The sequence below is a fragment of the Glossina fuscipes genome, unplaced genomic scaffold (genome assembly GCF_014805625.2).
Source record: "Glossina fuscipes isolate IAEA_lab_2018 unplaced genomic scaffold, Yale_Gfus_2 1, whole genome shotgun sequence".
Taxonomy (NCBI): domain Eukaryota; kingdom Metazoa; phylum Arthropoda; class Insecta; order Diptera; family Glossinidae; genus Glossina; species Glossina fuscipes.
This window is the reverse complement of record NW_023998415.1, coordinates 35,149,055-35,164,664: the sequence shown is the minus strand read 5'-3', so window position 1 is coordinate 35,164,664 and position 15,610 is coordinate 35,149,055. Positions and strand designations below refer to the sequence as shown.

The following is a 15,610-nucleotide window of genomic DNA, read 5'->3' as shown; positions in this document are numbered from 1 at the left end:
GATTTGTTTTTTTTTTTTTTCTTTTTTTTTTTTTGCGCAATTAACATATACATTTATTTATTTTAAATCCAATCCGAGTCCTTTGAAGACTTGAAGAACGCTATGTTATTTACGCTTATTACGCCTTTAGAAATTGGTCATACATTGATTGCGGAATGATACCAAAAATAAGCAGGTAAAAGCTAGCTAGCTATAGACTTAGTTTCAAGTGCTCATCTTGTGGACCAACTCTCTCTCTCTTTAACCGGACACGTGTTAAAGAATTGATCGCATTTATTTGTACACGTAGGATTTTTATGGAATTGAGAAGTTCTTCTATCAAACCATATAGATCGAAGGTAATAGCCCGAAACTTATGCGCCAAATCGAGGAATTCAAATGCAAGCGACCAGGCAAAATGGCGGTCGGACAAGTGGATGGGTGAATTTACCCACAGTCATTTAGAATTTCGTTCCCTTAAATTTCAAATATTTTTATCGCTTAATGCATTTACTGGTAACACGTCTTCTCAACCTGGTGCCATAAATTTTAGTCAAATCAGTCGTCCGACTGCCTGCCGATATTTTCAAAGACAATCATTTTCAAAATATATTTTTTCAGATCAAAGAAATTTCTGCATGCTTGAACGAACATTTGGAAATGCTTAGGGAATTAGCTGCAGTGAAAATGTTCGCGATAGATTTGGCAAGTACTGAGGAAGAGGTATATACAGTTTTCTCATTTTTTGCTATACTTACAAGCTAAAAGCAGTAACAAAGCACTTTGCTACCATGTCAGTAATATGTAATAATATGTTTCGTTCTTCCGAGATGTGGAGCTAACTTACCCATGGACCTCACTCTACGCTTGATGCATGTATTCTTAAAAAAGACTAACTGATTGTCAAGCTTGAGAATGGACGCATTAAACATGCAATTGTTATAAGAGAATGAAAAAAAATAAATAAAATAATAATAAATAAATATAGCAATGTTGTTATCAAGATGCGGAATCTAAAGCACATATTGATTTGAAATTTACCAAAAATATTTCTCATACTTGATCGACAGTTTTAAGCTTTTTTCCAATTTTTCCGAGACGAAGGATGCTCAAAGTTCGTGCCAATAAGGCGAATAAAAAATGCTGCCTTCCTTGAATGCATCCGCAAAAACTTAATATGCACTTATACCATAAGTGGTGTAAAGTAAAAAAATGTGAAAAATGCTCTTGCACCATAAGTAGTGTAGAATATAAAAATATTAAAATTAACTTGTCGAGAGAATTTTACGTATTTCCCTAGAGCATGTTGTTCTAAACAACATTCCACACACAAAATTTTAACAAAAAAAATTGAAAATTGTTTAAATTATGCTGCGCGCCATGCCTTGACAACAAGTCATTTAAAGTTTAAGAGCTTTCCTATAATTATTTAAAACTTGGCCACGCCCACAGTTGACTTTGGTAAGAACTTGAAAAAAACAATTACAAAATTTTTAAATAATTTATTTTTTTATGTTCAAAAAGTAGGAAATTTTAGTTTAAAATTTGGCGCAAATGATTTTAGAAAATGACCAACGAAAACAACTCCGATCGGCTAACTACAAACAAAGGAAAATTTTCATTTTCATATTATATATATTTGCTCAAAGAGGTAAACATTCGAAATCCGCTCAAGGATTTTCTTCACTTGTTCCTTTTTGCTTGTCCAATATCATAAGATTGCTTGCTTTCATCTTTAATTTTTTTTTTTTGATTGTAAAGAAAAGTAATAAAGATTGGAATTCTTAATCACTTTGATGAACTGTAATTGCGGAATCGATTTACCCCGGTTTGACTGTCTCTCCCTCAGTCAAATCAAGTCGTAGTCAAAGCAAACAGATTTATGTTTTTTTATATTATTTAGACGTTCGTAACTCGCATTAGAACCAAATATTCTCATGAGATCCAAATAGCTGCTGCCGGCACGACCGCCACTCCGCCGGTTCCCTGGCCCCCGGTTGCAGCAATCAAAATTTGCAGACATTAGTATGGAAAATGAACGTTTATGCATGAACGCATGCATGCAGTTTGGAAATAGGTGACAAGTATGCCAATAATAGGCATGGTTGTGTAGTACTTGCTACTTATTAATCTATAGTTTACCATCAATGTTATCAGATCAGGAATAAACCTGATCCAGTAAACCATGGGCAATTAGCAAAGTACTTTGTAATTTCTATATCCGGGCAAGAGTGACCGTTAGATACCGTACACCGTTTTGCTTAATTATATAATACACCAAAAATTATTCATTATTTTGATGTAAATGCATTATTTTCATAAAAGCACTCAAATCGGCGGATGCTCAAGCACTAACGCGGTCTAAATTTAACAAACTTACCTGACTTGTCAAAGATTTCATTATTTTCCAATTGCTACCGTATACACATTCGGCTTTGTCGACATTGAAGAGCTTGCTTTTACTAGTGAAAGAAATTGGGAGAGAGAGAGAGAGAGAGAGAGAGAGGAGGAGGAGGAGAGAGAGACGTTTAGAAATAAGTTTATATCGATTCAGACAATGATTCTAAATCAAAGGCGAATCTATATTAATTCCTTCTGCTTCTGTTACATACGTGCGCACCAGCTTAATACACCATAAACGATAGAGGCTATAAAAAGGAATGCATTTTTTTGCTGTTTTCACTGTTTATAAAATACAACCCAACCAGCAATAAAGTTATTGCCCCTTTTATTATTGGCGATCCTGTGGTACCAATTTGTAAAAAGCAAAAAGTCGTTCATGTACCTCCGCAATATTATAAAGTATCGGAATTTCATTTTTTTAGATAAAACTCGTGGCAATATCCTTAATATATTTTTATAATTATTTGAAAATCGTAGGAATGAAAGATGCGCATTAAGGAGAATGTAACTATTGTGCTTGTAACTTTTTATTGCCGTAGATTTAATCGATCGGGCAAAAAGTCGTTATATAAGCAAAATTGTTTGTGGCAATATTTGATTCTTAGTTAATATATTTATTCAAATCTCGTATGTTTTACATCCCATGGTAAATTATTGAAGTCTCGCTACATTTTACAATAAAAAGTATTGACACCACTTAGCTGCCATTACTTATTGAGGATTTTCTTGATTTTAATATAAGTTTTCTATATATTAAAAATTGCTTTCATGGCGAATAATAAAGTTTCCTTTGCTTATTTTTTTTTTTTTTTTTTCTGTAACGCACGTTACGATTTTAATATGTGGTATCAGAAAAAAAAAAAAAAAAAAAAAATTATTCAAATTTTGCTTCAATGACCCACATTTAAAATCTAAATAATAAATTACTTAAGAACAAAATGCATGACAACTGTAATAAATAAAAAAAAAGAAAAAGCCCTGAAGGAAATGATTTTTTACTCTATTTTGTATTGAATTTGGCAATCGAGCCAAAACTTTCTTAAATACGTCCCACAATAGAAAACAAAGAATTAAACTTAAGTAAAAAAAGTTTCTCAATTTTTTCTTACTCGAAATTATTTTATCAACAATATATATATATATATATATATATATGTTATTTTATGCATTCATTTTTAGCAATCAAAGCCGCTATACTCATACAGCGATGGTATCGTCGTCATCAAGCGCGTATGGAAATCAAACGCCGTTACACGTGGGAAATTTTTACAACTCTAGAATATGCCGGTGAACAAGATCAAGTTGAGGTTCGTATTTACAATTTTATGACAAGATTTTCAGCAAATGTCAAAAGTCAAAAATTTAAATAAGTTTTTCTTCCTCTTTTTTTTTTTTCAACTTCAAGTTTTTTTATTTATTTTTTTCGCTTTTTTTTTTGAGAAAATGTACAAATTTTATTTAAAATCGCAAATAGATTTTTTCTCAAGTCTATATTGCGGTTTATTGTGAACTATGCTTTGTATGTATGGTGCGCGCCAATCGTTTATAAGGTTTCAATATTCAATACATGGTAACGATATTTGTAACATGTAAATATGTACTGTGGTGGTTAATAGCGTTTAATTTGCGGAATATCGGAAATGATTCGGAAACCTCTAAATCGTTTATACTCCTTTCTTCTAATTAAGAGATTATGTCTTAATAAAAGGGCATGTAATAGCTTAAGTTAGTTGCTTTTGTAGTCAATTGCCGATTGAAAAAAAGAAAAGAAAGCAAATAAGAAGGCCAGAAAGTCGGGCAACGCCGAACGTTAGAAACATTACACCACTTGTCCTAGTGCAGCTATTCACTCGTTTTGGTAACAATACAAGGCAATTAGATTATCTTTGTACTCATTAGTGGCAGATGTACGATATTTGATTGGCCGATGAAGGAAGGATGCTTGCTTTCCCTCGATATAATCTTGACATGTGGTAAATGTTTTAAATCATACTTTTTTATACCACATGGCAAAATTCAAAATCCATGTTTACATGTTTCACTTTATTCATGTACGCCTTTTGGGCAATTGTAGGCGAACTCTTTAGTCGATTTTTAAAGCTTAGGCGAAAATTTTATAAAAGAAAAGCAAGTAAGAACATTATAGTCGAGCAAGGTAGACCCTTCGATACGTTAGACTATTTGGTCTAGTACAGCTATTCACCCGTTTTGGTTATAATACACCAAAGATTATACATTGTGTTCATGCAAAGGCATGTTTTTCATGAAGGCTCGTATCCTGGAGTATGCTCAAAGCATCGCATGAAGTGATCCAAATTTAACAACCTTCATTTACTTCCTAAAAGTCTTATTTTTTTTCTTTTTCTTCACATAAGAGCTTGATTTTCATGATAACCTTTATATGTGCGTTGGGATCTAACAAATAGACCTACGTGATCCGAATTGCCTGCCATTAATTTTTTTTGCTCATTCGTTACTATAGATCCATTTTCATTATAAAATGTCAAAGATTAAATCTTCTTCTTAAGGGTTTACTATATTCGAGAAATCTTACATGAAATGGGGTCTAAGAAACAGACCCATCTGTTTTTAATTTGATTCATTAAATTTTTATGTTAAATTGATATAATGAGCAAAGTTTCATCGTAAAACGTTAGCAATTAGGCTTTTTTGGTATACATGAGTTTAAATTGCATGGGAGTTCTTATATGCGATGATGTCCAAAAAATAGATGTCCGAGGGCCAAATTCGGTAATGTTGATTTCGATGTCAATTTATTATTTTGCCATGTAAAACCGTACTTTCCATAAGAACGGTTATATGAGAGGGTTTTCAAAAAATTTCCCGAACCGAACTAACTTTCTCATACCTGTTTAAAATATCGAAATACTATTATTCAGCGAATTTTTACGACAAATTTTGAAAATTATCATTTAACGACTTTTCATATAACGACTTTTCAAACTAAGACATTATATGAGGGTCGGCCAGAGAAGTATTTCACTCCAAAATATTTTCAATAGCGTTTCGATCTGCAAGTTGAACACAAATTAACATGGACAGATATCAGATACATAGATGGACAGACAGGCTTAGATCGATTCAGAAAATGATTCTGAATAATGAAAGATGAGTCTGCCTTAAGCCCTTCTGCGTGTTACATACGTCCGCACAAACTTACCCTGTATCACAAGTGGTGTAAAATATAAAACGAAATAAATGAAAGCCAAAATTTGAAACTTTTTTTACATATGTGTGCGTTTGTATACAGACAGTATATATATATATATATATATATTTATTCATCTGCCTGCCTGAATCGTTCTTTTAATAATTTACTTTCTTTGTAAAACTTCTTCTTCCATGGCTCATATAAGAAGGCATGCAATTTGCATGTAAATAATAAAATTTTGCGTGTCTACCTAAGTATGATGACGGCGCACATTTGGGTCAACTTTATGACGACACAGTACTGCAACAATGATCAAAATTTTTGACGTGCTAATAATTATTAACATATGTGTTATACGAATCGCTGTCCTATTCTTGCTCTTCTTTGCTTATACTGCAGCCTACTATTATATATGATATCATTCACCATACAAGTGACCTTTACGTGCCATTACCAATCACGATACAAGATGTATATGACCAGTTAACTTATTCAAAATAAGTGGTGTAGGGCATAACAATTGAAAAGAGCCAAGATTTGTTTTCGCCTTGGACTAAGACCAACCATTTCGAATATACTTTAGCTTCAAGGACAGTAACAAGAAATGATATAGGATGGGTTATGAATATTAAGCGTAATAATAGGGGTAACGCTAATTAGTTTTATTATATATTGGTGTGAGAATAATTAATGATATTCATGTTCAATACTTTTGCGACGAAATCAGTCTGCTCCATCAAGCCGAATGCTGTCGGATATGACAATATCAGTATAAAATTCGTAAAGTTACTATTGCCGAACATAATCTTTATCTATCACGGATATGTTCAATTACACATTTATCAGTTGCAACTATCCTGATGGTTGGAAAATCGCTATCAATATCTCTGTCGACAAAAATAACAAAGCTGTCGAGCTAAACGAGAAGATTTTCGGCCCATAAGCATTTTATCGACCTTATCCAAAATTTTTCGACGGCTTATTGTGACTCAGATAGGGTTACATGCCGGAAAGAAGAATCTTATCAGTGTAGACCAATCGGACTGCTGCTATATTAAAAGTCCTCGAGATTATTCGTCCGGCATTTGATAGAGACGAGGTTAAAATTCTGGTCACGAGAAGACGCTTTTCTTAGCTCATTTTTTTCGTGAAGGTAACGTCGAACGTTTTCCCAGGCAAATTCTCGTCTTACCTTCCTTCTACGTTCTTGTACCAACGACTTACGCATCTACTGGACCAATGAATTTGATGAAAATTGATGTTTATGGATGGCAATGTAAACAACGAGATTTATTTAAAGATATTGACGGGAAATTTGGAAGAAACTACAGGTAATTTTGGTATATTTTGGAAACATTCAAATTGCCTCCAAGACAAGGTACTCAAGCCTAAGTGCCGCTTTATTCAAGAATGGCTCTTATATAACTGCTCCGAAATGCCTCACCCTCTTCCACAAATTACGAGACATGAACCCCATCACAAATATGTGAGATGAATTCGACCGCGATGTGCGAAAACACTCAATCCCATCTGTCTAACACTTGAAAAACAGGCTGTAAGAGGAATAGGATAATATCCCTGTTTCGCCTCACACAAGAAAAATTATACAAAATATGTCAAGACGTTTAAATGACGTTATTAAGCAGAAAGACGAACATCCTTCCATATATTAATTTTTCTTACAAGGCTGTGTTTTTTTCTTCATATTTCTCCTTATATTGAAAAACCCAATATTAATGAAACGCACTGTATATTCTGTTTTTGGTCAGTGTGATATGAAGTTAATGAAGTCGTATCCTCAGAACAGATATCAGTGTGTAAAAGCTAATAACTCTCCGTCTACTCTCGGACAAATCCCGTCTGGAATAACTCGAGGTTCAATATTAGGAACCATTTTGTTGAGACAACACTTGTTACAACACAAGAATTCGTCGGTATGCTAATGATGCGCGAATATATTTTTCACGTAAGACACTTTCGAACGAACACAACATTGTCCATTGGTATAATGAAAACCAGGTACTACACTAAATTCAACTAAATCCAAACCCTATTGCTATATCACGTGGTGCACTGAATGCTACTTAACTAACCGTAATCGTAATGCGAATACTGACCTTGTACTTGCCGGTGTTGTTTTCAATCTTCGTTTCACGATGAAGTCTAGGTTATAAGCTTGTGATCGCATTAATTCTACAACTGTAAGGATAACATAACATTTTAAGCAAGTTACGGCTTTCAGTTCACTATATACCTAGTGAAACTATGTTGAAACTGCTTAAAAGCCTTATAGTCTCTCCTATATCTTGTGCTAACGTGTATCTTAATTATATCTCAAAAACACGAATGCCAGCTTATCATAAGTAAGTGTGGTAGATATGTGTATAACAAGAGGAAATGTGGATGTATGTCTCAACTCTCTGGAATTCTGAGATTGTTTTTGGTTTCATACTTAGCTTAAATATCTCCAGGAATAATTGACATTGAGTCCGATTTTACTAAAACACGGGTACTCCAAATCTTCAAGACCGTTTTTTTATTAATGGTATAAAGCTATAGAACAGCTTACCTAGTAATACAAAATCGATTGTAAATGTTTCCTGTCTCAAGCGGAAGATGACAGCTATGCTAAAAATTATTGAGGTTTTCTTTGCTTTAATTGTTAGTCATTGTTACATTTACCTGAGCGAGAATGTTTAAATACTCAAAACATAATTCCATTTAATCAGACTGAGAAAAACGATCTAATAATAAGTGCGATCTTGTGTACGTGACATGAAAGTTTTAATTGGAATCTCGTAAGATGAAATACAAAGACAGACATTGGGAAACTTTGCATTGTTCACGCTTCTCAAGCTTACAAAGCCTGAAATTCGTATTTATTCATCTATCAAGCATTTTTCAAACTTATAAATGCTCAGTGTGTATATGTATTATATTCCGTATGTACATCTTTGTATATATTATATATTCTACGAATATTTTGTGTATATTAGATGTAAAATTGATTTTTAATGAATGGCGGCCGCTTGTTTCAAGGCATGATAAATAAGATTTAGTCTGGAATAGTGTCGACCGTCGATAAGCATTTTTCTCATCTTTCTGTCTGAACACAAATCTCATGGCCTTTGAGATTATCTACGTAATTAATCATGTTTTAGGCATCGTACAAACGATTCAAAAACAAAAAAAAAAAAACGATACTCAGTCAGACAGTTAAGCAATCATCGTTAGCCAGATGTTGTTGATATGTTGAGCTACGTTCCGATTACGTTGGAGCAGCTTAAAACACCTCACTTAAGTAATTCTATAGAATAGCGTTTGGGGAGAAAATTCGGCTTTGAGTCTGCAGCAACTTTTGTTTTGCACATTTCTTGTTGTTGTTATAAAACTAAATTTATTCAAAATTTGCGAAAAGTTTGCTTTGTATTATTTAGCAGAATGATTGGACGTAATGGTTACGTAAGTCTTAAGAATGCTGCTTTCGAGCAATCGAAAAATCATAATTCGATAAATCTTCGTAGCGCGTGTCATTTTGGAAGACCAATAATGACTTGTTTATACACTTGGCGTATATATTAAGTGATTACATAAGCTAGTAAATTTTTTCCCTATATAATAATAATACTATTAATACTAACCCCGTCAAGCCGTTCTAGTAACATTGTTAGCACTTTTTACTAAAGATGCTTTATCAAGATGCTTTATCAAAATGAATCAAGTGCTTCATCGTTTCCGTTCAGAAGATTTAAATTTTGAAATAGTGCTACCCTCTGCGGTCAACCATTTATGGATAAAATCGATAAAGTTCTCCTCTAAAATTGAGAAAGATAGCAGCTGCAGCAGCAGCGTTTCATCTTATGACATCATGGGGAAATTAACCATTGACCAGGAATAGTTTTAAACGATTTGCATAATGTTGGATACAAAAAGACATTTGACCGTATGAACTTCCATCGGAAACGCAACGAAATCGATGAGTGATGGAAAAGATTGTTGTCCAAGATGGATATAAAGCTATGGCAAATATCGTTTTGATTGCACATAAGATAATGTTTTCTGTTTGATGGGATTGCAGGCAAATCGTTCATCATAAGCTGCTTAAGACGATTGATTTCTTCTCTGCTGCCTTTAATAACTGATAAAAATAAAACGCTTAATTTAGGTGAATGCTAGGAGGCATACATTTGGTAGGAGTCGGAAATAAATTGAAAGACCTTGGCTAGCAAGTTCTGATACAAGGCAACAAGAGTTCTACAGGCCGTAACATACGCACTATGCTACATTGACTCCGAATTAGATATATTTTGATTTTAATTTCAGAATAAGCCCTTTTAGAAACCTCTCTTCTCTTCATAACGAGCAAGTCGAAATGTTTTTTAGTTTCAGTTTGAAAATGAACTACGTCTCACTGCGTATTTTAAGCAAAAAGAGGTTTTTCGATTATCTCCTGCAAAATGTCATTCACGATAAACTTATGTGATATGCGCAACAAGGTTGATTTCGGGAAGAACGTCCCTTTCTTGTTTGTTAAACAATGAACGAAATGACTCGATATATGCCAATCATTTCAAGAAATTCAATGTTGTCTTCTACTTTTTATCGTTTACAGCTGTACAATTTTTTTAATGCTCTACTGACACACATTCCTAGCGCTGCCGCTGAAGCAAGCGGTGAAAGACGTTCTAGTATTCTAGCTTCGCCGGGTTGGTAAATTTTCTAATTAAAATTAATCATTAATTGCATTTATTATTTTTTTGTATGAATTTATAAGCAAGATTAACTGAAGATTCAGATTACAAGGAAGAATACGATAGAAGTGGAAATAAATATGGGGGACCAGAAATTACTTCTCCAATAAGTGGAAAAGATGTAGATGCCCTTATAGAAGCATTTCGTAGAAAAAAGGTTCGTATTGAGATGAAATTTGCTTTTATTGAACTCTTAAATGTTTCTCTTACGTTGCATTTTTTGCTTTAAATCGCTTTAGTCCAGTCATCTTCATCCTAAATATGTGGCACTCATTTTACGGGAAGCCGCATCACGGTTAAAAAATTTGCCAAATTTGCATAACGCATCGACAGCTATTTCGAAACAAATCACTATTTGTGGGGATCTTCATGGTAAACTGGACGATCTATTAGTTATTTTTTATAAGGTGAGCAAATTATTAAAAATTTTCTTTAGTTGAATGAATTACTTGTAATATAATAATAATAATAATAATAATAACTATTCAATATATATATATATATATATATATATATATATATAAAGAAAATTGACAAGATCCCCAGGAATTAATCAAACGATCTATGAATCGTGAGGTCGTAAACGATTACTTCTTTTTGTCAATTTTATCAATTTATTTTCACCAATCTTTCGTTGAAATATGTCGATTATTCCAAGTTAGATGAAAGTCAAGAGAAACAAAAATTTTTGTACTCTATACCATTGGATGGGCGCGATTAATTTTTTTTATTTTCAAAATAAAAGTGGAAATTTATATGAGATGTATGTGTAGTATTTTATGAGTAAGAAGCAGTTAACACGCAAAATTAAAAGTGTTCCCAATGTTGACTGCATAGGCTTGTGGGTGTTGTAGGCGTGTGCTTGAACCGCCTTAGTTTATTTTCAAACTCTTTTACATGTCTTCATGTCTTCATTTTTGCGGACTGGAGGATGTTTATTACAGATACTACTCACTGTACACACTACGGACAGGTGAGCATCCTCAGCTACATTTCGAATTCGAAATTGGCCACGAATTTATAAATTTTATGCGGTTTTTGTAGCATTTTTTTATCCGTTGAAAGGGTATGGAAAAAAAAAAAACTAAATTTTAATATTGGTTAGGCGTGGTCAATGTTTTTTTTTATTTTTCTACAGGTACTGCAGCCACGCCCACAGAATCCGCATTCAAGTTTTCATGCTTTTAACTGCTGTAGTTGATGAGTAATGAGTAAAAATTTTTTTATTTTTTATTCCTTTTGAAAAACGAAAGCATTCGAAGTTTATGCGGTACGTGTGTCCTTCAACCGATTTGCTCAATTTTCAACCTAACGTACCTTAATCGTATTCGTTAAATTTTCTTAATGGAACTTTCAATTCAAGCTCCCTTTTGCAATGTTTGCTGTAAGAGCTCTATAAAAACGACAGATATAGACACACAAACTTTGACTTTAAAACGCCTATTGTTCAAGGTCATTGCTTTGATAGCTACGCAAAAGAATTAATATATATATTATATATTATTAATATATAAATTATAATCTTTTTTTTCAATATAGAATGGTTTGCCTTCTCCGGAAAACCCGTACATTTTTAACGGGGACTTTGTGGATCGCGGTAAAAAAGGATTGGAAGTATTTCTAATACTTTTGGCATGTTATTTGGCTTTTCCCCATTCGGTTTACCTTAATCGTGGTAATCACGAAGATTCCGTTATGAATGCTCGTTACGGTTTCATACGTGAAGTAGAAACAAAATATCAGGTAAATATTGTACGTGTATCAATGCACAAATATATTTATATATACGTATTTGATTGCAATAATTAATTGATTGGAATTTTTGCACGAATTTGTAGAATAATTCAGAACGTATATTAAAACTCATTGATGAGGTATATCGTTGGTTACCACTAGGTAGCGTTATTGATGATAGTGTACTTGTGGTTCACGGCGGGATATCGGATCAAACTGATTTAAATATAATCAAAAAGTTGGACAGAAGCAAGGTATGTCCATAAAGCATATGTAAATGTATGATGTGTGTGAATAACCAATAATTGAATGAATCCTATGAGTGTGAGCATAAGTGAATACACCTTACATTGCACGATTCCTCAAAAAGACGACCTAAAGAATTAACTAATAATTTTTAATTAGTGAATCTTTCGGAAGTAAAATAGAAGAGATTTCGGTACATTTTCGAAAAAAATCTCAAGTTCATATTGAATTAAAAAAAAAAAAAAAAACACAATTTACTTAGGTCAGATTATATCAGACCGAAAGTTGAGAACTCATCGCCTCAAAATATATATACTTTAGTTGTGCCGAATTCAATCCGATATGAGTGGTAAGGAAAAATTTCGTATCGATTTTTTTCCTCCAGTTTTGAGAATACTACTTTGATTTCAATCAAACAATCAAACCGACATAATTTGAATTAATTTCGCTTTTCACATACCTGATATCGTTCGCATCTTCAGTGCTTTCGAAGCACTGACCAAAGCTACTCCCAGTTCTTATACACAGTAAAGTTCTAAGAGAGATAGTTATGCCCAGCTTTGGGCGCGACAACTACCATCTCAAACGAATACATTAACATCATATGGTTTTGTTTTTTAATCAACTAAACGATTGGATCAATTTCTACCTCACATAATAAATATATGTATCTGTTATTACAAATTATATGCCTGATTACATATCCCCCTATCTTTCGATATTTCATTTTTAAGTGATAGTTTTTGAATTTAACGCACTTTTCTAATTGTTGCTTATAGTCATAGTCTAACTGAAATTTTGGACCACTGAGAGCAATTCGATGGCGGACGGACAGAGAAATTTTTACATTTTTATGCTTTAATATAAAGAGACTTATGTGCATGTTTCAATAAGGATCCAATCAAGTGGCAATGTTATTATGCAGGCACACTTTGCTTGTGTGTACAAGAACGAAACACAATATTGTGTACTAAGGCAAATATTATTATCAGGACCTCTCTTCACATATCCCCGTTTTTCCCACTCCTGCCCATTATTTTCATACAGTCCTTCCAATTCTTCGCTATCCTATTTACATGTATAGGGAAAATATCCCCCTGAGTGGTGGGTGAACAAAAAAAAAAAAAAAAAAACGTTTTAGAAATAAGAAAAAACACATAGTTTATGCCTTTGCCTTTGACACATACGAACAAATTTATAATGATGCTGTGACAACAATTATGTATATACTAGTTGTATCGGTGTCATATAGTCATCGGTTCATTAACTTGCACAAATTATAACTATTATAGCTATTAGTGTCGCAACAACATACGCTCTATTGATTTCTATCATCTATTTTCCTCCTTTATTCTTTTTCTTATATTTTTTTATTTTTATTTTTTTTCCTGTTTTGTTTTCTTTCCTTTATTCTGTTTATTGGTCTCGGTCTTAATATGAAATATATTAACTTTCTCTGCCTATTTCTGGATCATATTTCACAATTTGCTCATATTATCATGTAATGGACTGCCTTGGGCTCTTAATGCAATTTGTTTGCATAAAAAGTATATATCAATTTTGCGACCACCTGTAGAGAGCAGAACAACCCTTGAAGAAGACACAAAACTTGAATGGCAACAGGTAAGTGTTTTCGTTAGTTTAACTGTATTTTTATTGTGTCCTGTTGATGAACCTGAACCTGCTAATAAATGGGCACTTTAAACTAACAAAAACTTAATTTTAATCGAACATTGCAAAAATAATCGTTAATTTCTTTTTAAAATACATTTATCATGACAAAAAAGGAGAAGAAAACTATTTTTATAAAAAAAAAAAAAAAACATTTAGAATCACTTGCTAAAACTTTAAATTTTTAAAAATCTTAGATAAAAAAAAAAAAAATTATTATTATTACTGTTATGATATTACGCATGTCTATTTCTTAGCGGGTTTAACGGTTAAAAATTCGTATAAATTGCGGATAACTATCTCTGATTGTTATAATGTCCTGCTGTGCTGTGCCTATTATAAATAAAATAAATATTCATTTTGAAAGTCATAGATATTATTGACAATTTATTGACTGAGCTGCAAAACCTTTAAAAAAAAATGCACGTAATGATCCGCCGGAAAAATATCAAATCTGTTGTATTAGATATGAGCGTAGTTTGACTTGTCTTTTAATGTGAGAACGATTTAATGAGAAAATGAAATAATGAATTTTATGACATTTCCTAATATTTAATGCATTCAATAAATCATTGTCTCTCCACTGTCATGAATTGAATTTCTTTCGATAAAACTCAGATCGTTATAGTTAAGTTAAAATTAACTGACAAACAGATAACAGGCATACATATATCATCTTAGCGCAGATACTTTACATTCAATTTCTTTCTTCTTTAAACATTTTTTTTGTTCAATACGTCCACTTTGGCAATGTTTGGCTTTGCAAAGGCTTACGTTAAGATTGTTATTTCATATGTCGGATATATGCATTATGCATTGAAAAGCTTTCAAAGCGGAAGAAGAGTATTTGTGAACATTGAAAGCTTATTTAATGATCACATTTTGGGATTTCGATGGGTATAAATAGTTATGTAAATTGATATTGTAGGTTTGTACATCTACGTTGACAGCGTAAAACCAAATTCAAAAGTTCATGACATTGAATGCAGATAGTGTAGACACAACAATGGACAAAATTGCACATTTATAAATATATGTATGAAATTTCTCCATGATTTATGAAATAGTCTCAGACAAGTTTAAATTGATCCAGAAAGTGATTCTAACGCGGTTGGCCTAGCAAAAAGTGGATCTATTTCAAATCCTTCTAGGTGCGCCCAATCTTAATACACCTTTGTATCATAAGTGGTGTGGGGTATAGAAACCAACAGTGCGTTAGAAGCCTAGGAACAATTTCGCATTACCTTCCAATAACCATTTTGTACTACTTTATTAAAATCGCCTACCTTCCCTGCCCACACATTTTAAAATCATCTCACAATTTTAAGATTTGTTAATTCACACCTATTACTATATAACCATTACGAAAAGAATAAACTTGAATAAAGTTGAATTTAAATTTGATAATGTACAGATAGTAATATAAAATACAAGCAGTTTTCTTATTGTAGAGTTAATTAAATTATGCATGAATGTATGGCGAGATTTATGACCTTTCGGTTTGCCTTGACTTTCTTTCACAAAGTCCAGATTTTTAATTTGCATGTAAAATTTATACATGTATTTCTTATTATTACACACACACTCTCTCTCTCTCTCTCTCTCTATCTCTCTCTCTCTCTCTATCTATCTCTCTATCTATCTCTCTTCCTCT

The 15,610-nt window shown here is 32.7% G+C and overlaps 1 protein-coding gene across 3 annotated transcripts in view; it reads left to right on the top strand.

The window, feature by feature from the left end:
• The window catches only part of LOC119631322 (serine/threonine-protein phosphatase rdgC), a 73,007-nt gene that overhangs the window by 54,003 nt on the left and 3,394 nt on the right, over positions 1–15,610 (top strand). For all 3 annotated transcript variants that reach the window (XM_038023427.1, XM_038023429.1, XM_038023428.1), the window contains 7 exons: positions 3,562–3,689; positions 10,167–10,260; positions 10,329–10,462; positions 10,545–10,712; positions 11,845–12,048; positions 12,144–12,293; positions 13,834–13,908. In XM_038023427.1, the coding sequence (XP_037879355.1) occupies positions 3,562–3,689; positions 10,167–10,260; positions 10,329–10,462; positions 10,545–10,712; positions 11,845–12,048; positions 12,144–12,293; positions 13,834–13,908 (953 nt within the window). The remainder of the gene's footprint in view (positions 1–3,561; positions 3,690–10,166; positions 10,261–10,328; positions 10,463–10,544; positions 10,713–11,844; positions 12,049–12,143; positions 12,294–13,833; positions 13,909–15,610) is intronic.